At 40.3% G+C, this 11,262-nt stretch overlaps 1 protein-coding gene and 1 pseudogene across 2 annotated transcripts in view; both read left to right on the top strand.

The window, feature by feature from the left end:
* Positions 1-11,262, top strand: part of TUBA1B (tubulin alpha 1b) — a 34,492-nt gene extending 23,230 nt beyond the window's left edge. The window contains exons 1-4 of one of the 2 annotated variants that reach the window (XM_011368269.2): positions 7,823-7,962; positions 9,307-9,529; positions 9,672-9,820; positions 10,110-11,262. In XM_011368269.2, coding sequence (XP_011366571.1) covers positions 7,960-7,962; positions 9,307-9,529; positions 9,672-9,820; positions 10,110-11,090 — 1,356 coding nt within the window. In that variant the 5' untranslated portion in view covers positions 7,823-7,959 and the 3' untranslated portion in view covers positions 11,091-11,262. Of the gene's footprint in view, positions 1-7,822; positions 7,963-9,306; positions 9,530-9,671; positions 9,821-10,109 lie in introns of those variants that run through there. The other variant, XM_023535412.1, reaches the window with a different exon arrangement.
* LOC111744776 lies at positions 4,978-5,096 on the top strand (annotated as a pseudogene).

Here is an 11,262-nt window from a genome sequence, read left to right as displayed (position 1 = left end):
AAAGAAAGAAAGAAAGAAAGAAAGAAAGAAAGAAAGAAAGAAAGAAAGAAAGAAAGAAAGAAAGAAAGAAAAAACCTGAATAATCATAACCACTAAAGAAATCGATCAAGAAGTAAAACAAAAAAAAACTTCCCATAACAACACCACCAGCAACATCAAGGTTCAGATTGCTCTACTAGCAGTTCCACCAAATTTCAAGAAAAAAATAATTCCAATATTACATCAACTCTTCCAGAAAACAGAAAAAATGGTGCATTCCTTTATGAATCTATCAATCCCTTATACCAAAATCTGAAAGAAAAAAGTATGAAAAATCAACATTACAGAACAATTCCCCACGTATTGATTTAAATATCCGTGAAAATATTAGCAAACCGAACCTAATAGTATAGTCTAAAATATGAATCATTGTGACCTAGTTTGATTTATCACAGCAATTCAAGGTTATTTTAATTTTAGGAAACAAATCAGTATAACTTGCCACATTAGCAGAGTAAAAGAAAAATCAAAAGAGGATCTCAATAGATGCAGAAAAAGAATTTGCTAAACTTGAATACTCATTCATGATAAAAATTTTTATCAAACTAAAGAAACTTTAATCTTATAAAAGATATCTATAAGAAAAACTGCAGCAAATATACTTAAAATTGAAATATTAAAACCATTACCTTTGAGAGCAGGAACAAGGGAAGAATGCTCATTACCACCGCTACTTTCATCACTTTAATGAAGGTCTCAGCTAGTAAATCAAGAAAAGTAAACAAAAGAAATAAGAAATGCAAATGAATAAATGTAAATGCAAATTATATGGCTGTGCTATAATAAAAAATAAATATTTGGTCTTTGTCTTCCAGTTCCTGGCACAGAGCTTATAAAATCTTTGAAATATCCTGAGTAGGAATAGAGACTTGAATAAACATTTCTCCAAAGAAGATATACAAATGACCAATAAGCACATGAAAAGGTGCCTAACACGATTAGCCATTAGGGAAATGTAAATTAACATACAATGAGATGCCACCTCAAATCCAATAGGATGTCCATAATAAAAAAAAATAACAATTATAAGTGAGGAAATGGAAAAATTGGAATATTCATATATTGCTGGCGGGATTGTAAAATGGTGCACCCACTTTGGAAAATAATTTAACAGTTCCTCAAAATGTTAAACATAGAGTTACCATATGATCCAGAAATTCCACTCTTAGATATATAGCCAAGAAAAGTAAAACATATGGCACACAAAAACTTGTACATAAATGTTCATAACAGCATTATTCATAATAGCCAAAAAGTGGAAACAACCCAAATGTCCATCAACTGATGAATAGATAAAGAAAATGTATATTGATACTACAGAATACTATTTGGCAATTTAAACAAATGAAGTATTGATACATGCTACAACATAGATGAACCTTGAAAACATCATCATGCTAAGTAAAAGAAGCCACATATTATATGATTCTGTTTATGTGAAATGTCCAGAATAGGCAAATCCAGGGAAATGGAAAGTACATCAGTGGTTGCCGGGAGTTTGGAGAAGGGGTGAATGAGGAGTGACTGCTAATGGGTACCAAGTTTCTTTTAGGGTGATACAAATGTTCTGAATTAGAGAGCAGTGATGGCTGCACAATTCTCTGAATATACTTAAAAAAAAAAAAAGTACATTTTAAAAGAGTGGATTGTATAATCCCTGCTATCTTAATAAAGCTGCTATTTTTTTTTACAAAGTAGGTATAGGTCAAAAATAAATACTTGTATTTCTTAGAACCTTAACCTACCATTTTACTTTATATTGACCTTTTTATTACATTAATTGTAATTATAAAAAAGTAATACATCTAGATTAAATAAACTTTGTTAATTATAGAAAAGCAGAAAAAAGAATTTTTAAATTACCACAAGTCTTACCATTCAATATTGAGCTTTCCGTTTTCTTTTCATAGAATAAACATCAGCCTATTAAATATTTCCCTTTGTAACTGCTATAAAACTTGTTTTCTCAATTTTAAAAATATTTCCCAAATCTGTGCTCCTTTCCCATAGAATATAGTTGATATACGTAAATTCAGATCATGGTAAATCTCTACTTAAAATCTTCTCCTTAGTCCTCTTTAGTTACTATTGGCATTTTATTTTCATTACTTTCAAAGTGCCTTGTCACCAAGTTCTCATTTAACCTGAGGAAATTGAGCCTTCCTTTCTTCTCTGTATAAAAACTTCAAATACTCAAGTTTTTAGATGTGCACTGTCCTATATAGTAGGCACTACATGTGACTATTTAAATTTAAATTAATACAATGGAATATTTCTCAGCCATAAGAACAGATGAAATACTGCCATTTGCAACAACATGGATGGATCTTGAGATAATCATGCTAAGCAAAATAAGCCAGACAAAAAATGCTGAAAACCACGTTATCACTTATATGTGGGATATAAACCTAAAAGCAACAGACAAACAGGACAAACAGACACATGGACATGGACAACAGACTAGTGGTTACCAGAGGGTGGAGGATAAAAGATGTCAAATGTGTGGTGACAGAAAGAACTCTAACTATGGGCAGTGAACATACAATGCAATATCTTATTGTGCTATACTCTCTCTTCTTGTGGTGATGTGTTGACAGCAGATAATTAAAGCCAGGGAAAGAAAAATGCAGATATGGGGGGACTACTGTATTAATTTAAATATTTATCAAAGAATACATGTTCTACTTCAATGCCTAACACACCTCATCTCAAAACTTAACATGTCCAAAATTGACCTTTGGATTCCCTCCATTTCCCTATACCTGTTTCTCCTTCAGTATTCCCCAGTGTTACTCAGGCCAGAAACCTTGGGGTCATGATTGACTTCTCTTTCTTTCTCACCTTACATCCAATGCATTAATAAACCCTGTCAGCACTACCTTCAAAATACATCCAGAAACCCACCACTTTTTACCACCTCCATCACTGGTCCACCCCTGGTCCAAGCAACTATCACCTCTCATCTACAATTCCCTTCCAACTCATATTCCTTATTCCACTCCTAACTTTCTATGGTTTATTCTCATAGCAACCAGAATGATCCTTTTAAAATATAAAATAGAATATGTCATATCTTTGTTCAGAACTATGTAAAGGATTCTTACGATTTTTAGACTAAAACACAGTCTTTCCATGGCTAATAAGAAAGACTCTTACATGATCTAGACATTGGCTACTTCTCTGATCTCATTTCATAACACTCTTCCCCTCACTTACTCTGCTCTGTTCTCACTGACCTTATTGATACTGCCTAAAAAAAAATATACACCCTCAACCTCAGAGCTTTTGCACTTGATGTTTCCTCTGCTTGAAATGCCTACTCTATCACTTCATTCAGGTCTTCGTTCAAAGAAGAGAGGCCTCCTCAGAGAGGCCTTCCTAGATTACCTAAAGTAGTACCTATTAATACCTAACATTATATTTCATGTCTCTTTGCTATATGTTCATTTTCTTTCGCCTTCTCTAGAATATAAACTCTATAAGGGTAAGGATGTACTTTGTCTGTCGTTTTATCTACCTAACACTTAAAAGGAGTTCTTGACATGGTAGACTCTCAATAAATATTTATCCAATAAACAAAAATAGAAGCCCTATTGTTTTCCATATAAAATGGACACTTTCTAGTCTTTATACTACCTAACCTCTCTGCAGCATTTGACATACCACTTCTCCTTGAACTTTCCCTTTCCTTGGATTGTGAGACCCCCAGCTCTCCCTCTCTGATCAATCCTTCTCAGGCTTCTTTTATAGACTCCTCCTCTCTACTTTAAATGTGTTCATTCTTCAGATTCCCTACTAAGGCTAGGTTCTCTACTAACGCCACCACTCTCCTAAGTTCTACACATTCCCCCTTAGTGTTCTATCCATCTCCATGGCTTAATTATCTTAAATCTCAAGGACTCTCAAATCTGTCTTTCTCTTCTCTCTCCACATCTGCATATATAACTGGATATCTCCAGATATATGTATCACAGACATTTAAACTCAAAATGTGTCAAAAGCTGAACTATTAGCTTCTCCTGTGTCCTTTCTTCAGTTCCTATTCCTTCTTCCTTTAGTATTCTGATCTCAGTGAAAAGTACTGCCATTCGACCAGTTATTTAAACCAAAAACATGAAAATTAACCTCTTTCTTTAGTTTCCCTCACACTGTGTATCCAATCAGTCACCAAGTTCAACATTCAGCAACAAATTACATATTAAGCACCTACTATAATAAATCTGGAGATAGATGGATTGAAGACTGGCTCAGCAGTTTCACGGTGTCAGACACTAAGTTGGCATTTCTTTGATTCTATTCACATTAATACCCTGAAGGTACTAAGTTGGCTCCAGGCATCATACCTTCACAGAACATTTCCAAAAGCAAAAAGCAATGGAGAGGAGTGAAACAAAGGGGTTTTGCTCAAGGGTACAATCTCTTTTGATCAGGGAGAAAAACCATTCCCAGAAATACCCTAGCAGACTTCCCTTTATGTCCATTGGCCAGACTGGATTCAATTATGAAGGAGATTGAGAAAATAAGAATCTGGCAAAGGGTTTCCTTGACTTGTCCCCTGGGTTTGAGCACATAACTACCCTTTAAAAAAAACAAACAAACAAACAAAAAGAGGTTCTCTTGGCAAAGAATGGAAGAAGGTGGTTTTTGGAAGGGCGACCAAGATTGACTTCCACAAAACCAGACATGGAGTTGAATTCTAATTAGGAAAAAATTTTAAATAAGCAAATAAACATATGAATGAGGTAATTTCAGATTCTATAAACACTATAAGGTGATGTGATTTTAAAAAATGATGGGCATATTTTGAAAATAAAGCTAATAGAATTTACTAATGGGATTGAATGTGACAGTGTGAGAAAAAGATGATTCTAAGCTAATATTGATTCCCATTCATAAATGAAGCTCAAGAAAGATAATTAGGAGTCTAAAGTCATACCAGTCTATGGCCGTGCTACCCTGAATGTGCTCGATCTCATCTGATCTTGGAAGCTAAGCAGGGTCAGGCCTGGTTAGTACTTGGATTGGAGACCACCCAGAAATACCAGGTGCTGTAGGCATCAAAAACAAACAAACAAACAAATAAATAAATAAATGAAAACTTTTCCTAAAGTCATACCACTATTAACTGACAAAGATAAAATTTTATCTAGCACTATCTGAAAGTAAAGCCCATTTTCTTTCTCCTATACCATCTGTGGAAAAACAACCTAAAATGGCATATATAAATTTATAACACTAATAAAAAAAAAAGGCCAAATGTTTGAAAATAGTTGCTGCTTTGTAAGTAGTTGCTATTTCTTAATTGTGTCTTTCCTTGGAGAGTAGGTTAATGAACAAAACTTTTTGTGAACTTTTGTGTCTAACCACAATATGAAACTATCAAAAATGTTACTGACTGCTTAGAACAGTAACAAATGGCAACAATATTAAGTAGCAAAGATGGGGCGACTCAAAAGGCACAGGGTCTCCAATTACATCAAAGACTCAAAGCAAATAGTTACAGGCCCTAAAACAGTCCAACAAAAGAAAGACCTATATAATCAGTTAAAATGTTAAGATACTGGATAGATAATACTGTTTATATTCCAGCAAAAGATAACTATTTAGTTTTTAAATATAGACAAAGTGTATACATCCATATATAATATAAACAAATAGATCCATATAAGTTTGATATGTGTAAAAAAGAAAAAAAATGTCAGCCTTTCCTCTCAATTACTTAAGAGGTAGCAAAATCAATTAACTTAGCATTATTCAATATTTTTCTGGCAAATAGATATCAGACTAGATATCTGGTATAAACGTCCCTTTGGCTCTATTACTCTCTGAAACCTGAGTATCATCAGGGACACGCACACACAAAAAGAAACCCTCAAATACTTTCTCATTTACAACATGGGAATTCACAGAAAACAAGGCTAGCAAAGCTAATGGTTTTAGGAAGGTATCTGGGGAGACATATAGCCCACAGCAGCAAATCTCTGCAGTGAAAGCTCTAAGGTTCTGCAGAGAGCTAGGAGGAGGGAGGTGCCTGCTTTCAAATGGCTTTCATCCAGAGCAGACAGCAAAATGGAGTTCAGCTGGGTGGTTCCCTAACATTCACTCTTCCAGTTAAGGCAAGCTAATGACAAGCATTCCTCTGAGTTATTGTGAGATTGGTTCCAGACCACTGCAATAAAAGGGTCTCGCCTTCAATTTGTAAAAAAATGTAGTATCTATGAAGCGTAATAAAGCAAAACACAATAAAATGTATGCCTGTATTTCCATCTCCTTTTAAGAACAAGACACATAATTTAAAAAAAAAAAAGAATAAATGAGACAACCTGAAACTAATAGGATTTATTTTTATGTCAAGAATAAGTGAGACAATATTCAAATATATTCCTGTCCCCTATAACCCAGTTTGCGAAATGTGTGCAAATTTGGGATCTGAGTCGAAAACCTTTTAACAGGACTACAAAAAATATTTATTAGAAGTAAATGAGTATCTTGTTTGTATTCTAGGTTCATGTAAATGTGAGTGGAAAATACATATATAATATATAAATATATATCCTTACAAACTACATACACATATTAACAGTGTAAATTAGCTATTTCTGTGGCACGAAGGATGAAGGCTTTACCAAATCTGAATCAGGTAATAACTGAATTTGAACTATGAATTTTTACTGTCTTATGTTTACCTTTTATGTTACTAATACCATATCACTGGGAGGATATTTTAAATAGTGTACTAACAGTAATAAATTTCTGTTAGAACCAATTTAAAGCCACATTTTAACCCTAATTAACCTCCTTATGCATTTCCAAAGGTTACCAATGTGGTTTACAGTCTTAAAGTAGATTCTCCTGAAAGGGGAGGAAAACAGTCTATTCATTATAATCTGGGCCTCCTAGCACTAAGCTATAACCAACTGATCTATCTTGACATAACAGAAAGCAGTATTTTTTAAAAAATTTTTTTATTCTTCAATTAGGGTTGACGTTTAACAGAAAGCAGTTATTTATTATAGAGTTTTACAAAATTAACAAGGAATCCCTGCTTCCTAAAATCCTTCTGTGTCAATTTCGTCCCTACCCAAGTTTCTGTCTTCACTTCCTCAATTCAGCTACCAAATTTGAAATGTGTCTTTAAATCTCCCTTTTTTAAAAGCCCCTAAGGCTGTTTTATAAAGTTGGTTGAGGTCTAAAAATGGGGCCCTTTTAACAATTGGATCAATGCTTAGGTACTCTCTTTGAATGACTGGTTTTTGCTTCCAACGTTTGCTATCTTTAAAGCACAAGTCATTACAGTAAACCAAATAAAACTAGTCTATTTTCTAAACCTCGCGTCTTCCACATGATCAAGGAAGTACAGAATGCACTTTAAAGGAACTGAGAAAAGGCAAAGGCAAAACTCACTGACAAATTGTGACATGAACATAATCAGCTGAGCTATCCGGGCCAGAAGTTTCTGCATTTCATGGTGCTTCTTCTTTAAAACCGTATAGACTTTTAAGTCTTAGCGTTCGTCCAAATTAAGGCAAAGCTCCTCTTCCCTTCCCAGGATGGTTTGTTTCCTAGCCCGTGCCCAGCCCAGGCCCCGGCAGCCATGCGCCGCAGACTGCAGCACCCGAGCTCGAGGCCCGCAGGCGCGGAGGCCCCAGCCCCACAGGGTGGACGCAAGGAGGGGGCTCCAGCCGTGGAGCCCGCCTCTGCGGCGGCAGAGCCGGGCACCAAGTGGGCCCGCCAGGCCAGGGGAGGGGCCCGCAGCCGTGACACCGCCTATGCCCGCCCACCCCTCCCTGGACCGCTACTTAAGCGGCTCTGGCACCTCCCTCCCCCCAGTGCGTTACTTACCTCGACTCTTAGCTTGTCGGGGACGGTAACCGGGACCCGGTGTCTACTCCTGTCGCTTGCGCCTGCTAACTCGTAGATATGGTGAGTGGGCCTCGAGCGGCGCCGCCATCGCTCGGGGAAACGGGGAAAAACAATCCGGGGGTTCACGGAAGGCTTCTAACTATAGAGAACTACGACCAGCGCTCTCCATTTGCGGGGCAAAAAACCAAGGCGAGAGGCGAGGGTGGGAGTAGATCGACCCCGGCTTGTGGAGAATGGCTAGGGCCGGGAAAGAAGGAGACCGTCGCCTTTGATTCTCGGACTCTGGGGGCGGGATGGCGGGGCGCCGGCTCCCTCCACCCTAGTGAGGGCTCTTATTTAGCCCCTAAGACCTGGGCGCGGCCCCCCAAGACCCTACAGTCTTTTCCCTCACGTTCCCATCCCCCTTATCTTTCCCCTGCCTTTGGCGGGTGCGCGCGGGCTCTCCCCTCCCTCACTTCCTCCTCGGCGCGAAAAGCGGAGGCGGGAAGAAGCCTGACACAAAAGCGCACGCGCGACCGTTACCGCCCCGCCAGGGAGTGGCGGGAGAAGGCCTCTGCAGTCTCCGCTGCGGCTCTGGCGCGAGGGTGTGTCTTCTGCCCAGACTTTTCGTTGTTTTATAAATGAAAATAAGATGAATGTAGAGAAAGACTCTGTCACTGTGCTGTACTGTGCCAATACATGAGGGCAGTTAACTCCCAACAACCCCTAGAGGCCATCTGCTCCTCCATGGCCTCTCTGCTGCATTAGGAATGCGTATGCGAACAGATGGTGGCGGTGAGGAATTTTGAGAGAATGGAAATACGATCTTAGTCCAGATCTGGAATGCCGATAATCTCTTGCTGTGCTCTGACAGATGTAGAGGTGCTGGCTGAGCCCAACGCCTGCGGGGAGTGTGGATGGTTGGCCGCGGCTGCGCCTCTGCCAACGTGGCTGTTTTCGTCCCTCTGCAACTGCGCGGTCTCGCTGGCTTCAGGGCGGGCGCGCACACCCTGAATTGCTCATTCATCCTGTGCCGCAGAGCCCCGCCCCTCATCTCTAGGGCCAGACATTTCCTCTGCACTGCTCTGACCACGTGCTTCCTGAGCTGAAAGCTGCCCGGAAATCTGGCCACCTAGTCTAAAATGGGATTATAGGGCCTGAGCCCTAGATGGATGGTCTCTCTATCCCAAACCTTCAAAGCAGGGAAATGTGACTAAGATTGCTTAGTTTGGGAAGATGCCTTCCCAATTTAGATGGGGAAAATAACTGTAGGTCAAAAGATATAGTGGTCTTGCTTAGAAAAAAGAGTATTACATTTTAATTCATTTTTAGAAGGATATTTGTAAGATTGATTCCATACATATTTTGTTCTGCTTTATAGTTGCCGCTAGATGAGTTTGATCCTGATGTTTTCCTTTTCTACAGCGTGAGTGCATCTCCATCCACGTTGGCCAGGCTGGTGTTCAGATTGGCAATGCCTGCTGGGAGCTCTACTGCCTGGAACATGGCATCCAGCCTGATGGCCAGATGCCAAGTGACAAGACCATTGGGGGAGGAGACGACTCCTTCAACACCTTTTTCAGTGAGACAGGCGCTGGCAAGCATGTGCCCAGGGCAGTGTTTGTAGACCTGGAACCCACGGTCATTGGTGAGTTGACTTCAGTAACCCAAGTGAGATCCCAAGGGTCTGGGGCAAGACGTGTGTCCTGGGGCCCTGTTGATGCTGTGGGGTTGAGCAGGCTTGTACAGGTTTGTTGGTGATAGGTGGCCGCTTTGTTTCCCTTTTCCAGATGAAGTTCGCACTGGCACCTACCGCCAGCTCTTCCACCCCGAGCAGCTCATCACAGGCAAGGAAGATGCCGCCAATAACTATGCTCGTGGGCACTACACCATTGGCAAAGAGATCATTGACCTTGTCTTGGACCGAATTCGGAAACTGGTGAGTACCAGTTTGAAATATATTTAAAATGGGGTGATGAAGGGTTCCCTGCAAGTTCAGTGGAGAGACCAAACTACAGCATTCATTCTTTGGTGCATGCCAAATTGTAGAATACACTGCTCCTCACTATAGTAATTGGAATCCCTAGGTTATGGAGCTATTTTGCCACTCCTTGTGCTTACATCAATCAGATATGTTTGTGATTTAAAGAAAAAACAAATAGAAGTTCTAAGTAAGAAAAAGCATCCTGGTGTTGAAGAATTACATTTTCTCTTTTCTTCTCCTACAGGCTGACCAGTGCACAGGTCTTCAGGGCTTCTTGGTTTTCCATAGCTTTGGTGGGGGAACTGGTTCTGGGTTCACCTCCCTGCTGATGGAACGTCTCTCTGTCGATTATGGCAAGAAGTCCAAGCTGGAGTTCTCCATTTACCCAGCCCCCCAGGTTTCCACAGCTGTAGTTGAGCCCTACAACTCCATCCTCACCACCCACACCACCCTGGAGCACTCCGATTGTGCCTTCATGGTTGACAACGAGGCCATCTATGACATCTGTCGTAGAAACCTTGATATTGAGCGCCCAACCTACACTAACCTGAACAGACTGATAAGCCAAATTGTATCCTCCATCACTGCTTCCCTGAGATTTGATGGAGCCCTGAATGTTGATCTAACAGAATTCCAGACCAACCTGGTACCCTATCCCCGCATCCACTTCCCTCTGGCCACCTATGCCCCTGTCATCTCTGCTGAGAAAGCCTACCATGAACAGCTTTCTGTAGCAGAGATCACCAATGCGTGCTTTGAGCCAGCCAACCAGATGGTAAAATGTGACCCTCGCCACGGTAAATACATGGCTTGCTGCCTGTTGTACCGTGGGGACGTGGTTCCCAAAGATGTCAATGCTGCCATTGCCACCATCAAGACCAAGCGCAGCATCCAGTTTGTGGACTGGTGCCCCACTGGCTTCAAAGTTGGCATTAATTACCAGCCTCCCACTGTGGTGCCTGGTGGAGACCTAGCCAAAGTACAGCGAGCTGTGTGCATGCTGAGCAACACTACAGCTATAGCTGAGGCCTGGGCTCGCCTGGACCACAAGTTTGACCTGATGTATGCCAAACGTGCCTTTGTTCACTGGTACGTGGGTGAGGGCATGGAGGAAGGAGAGTTTTCAGAGGCTCGTGAGGACATGGCTGCCCTTGAGAAGGATTATGAGGAGGTTGGTGTGGATTCTGTTGAAGGAGAGGGTGAGGAAGAAGGAGAGGAATACTAATTCCTTTATTCCTGCAATATGTCATACTCAACTATAGCTTCAACGCTGCTAGGCTTTTAAGCTTTCTGGTTAGATCGTCTTCGCTTTTACCTGTGAATCATGTCTGTGTCTTTTCATGTGTACTTATAAGATTTTCCCCTCGTGTCTAAAAGTAAAGGCATTGAGAAAAGTT

Source organism: Pteropus vampyrus, unplaced genomic scaffold (assembly GCF_000151845.1).
Source record: "Pteropus vampyrus isolate Shadow unplaced genomic scaffold, Pvam_2.0 Scaffold140, whole genome shotgun sequence".
Classification (NCBI taxonomy): Eukaryota; Metazoa; Chordata; class Mammalia; order Chiroptera; family Pteropodidae; genus Pteropus; species Pteropus vampyrus.
The sequence above is the reverse complement of the archived record's forward strand: the minus strand, read 5'-3'. Positions and strand labels throughout refer to the sequence as shown.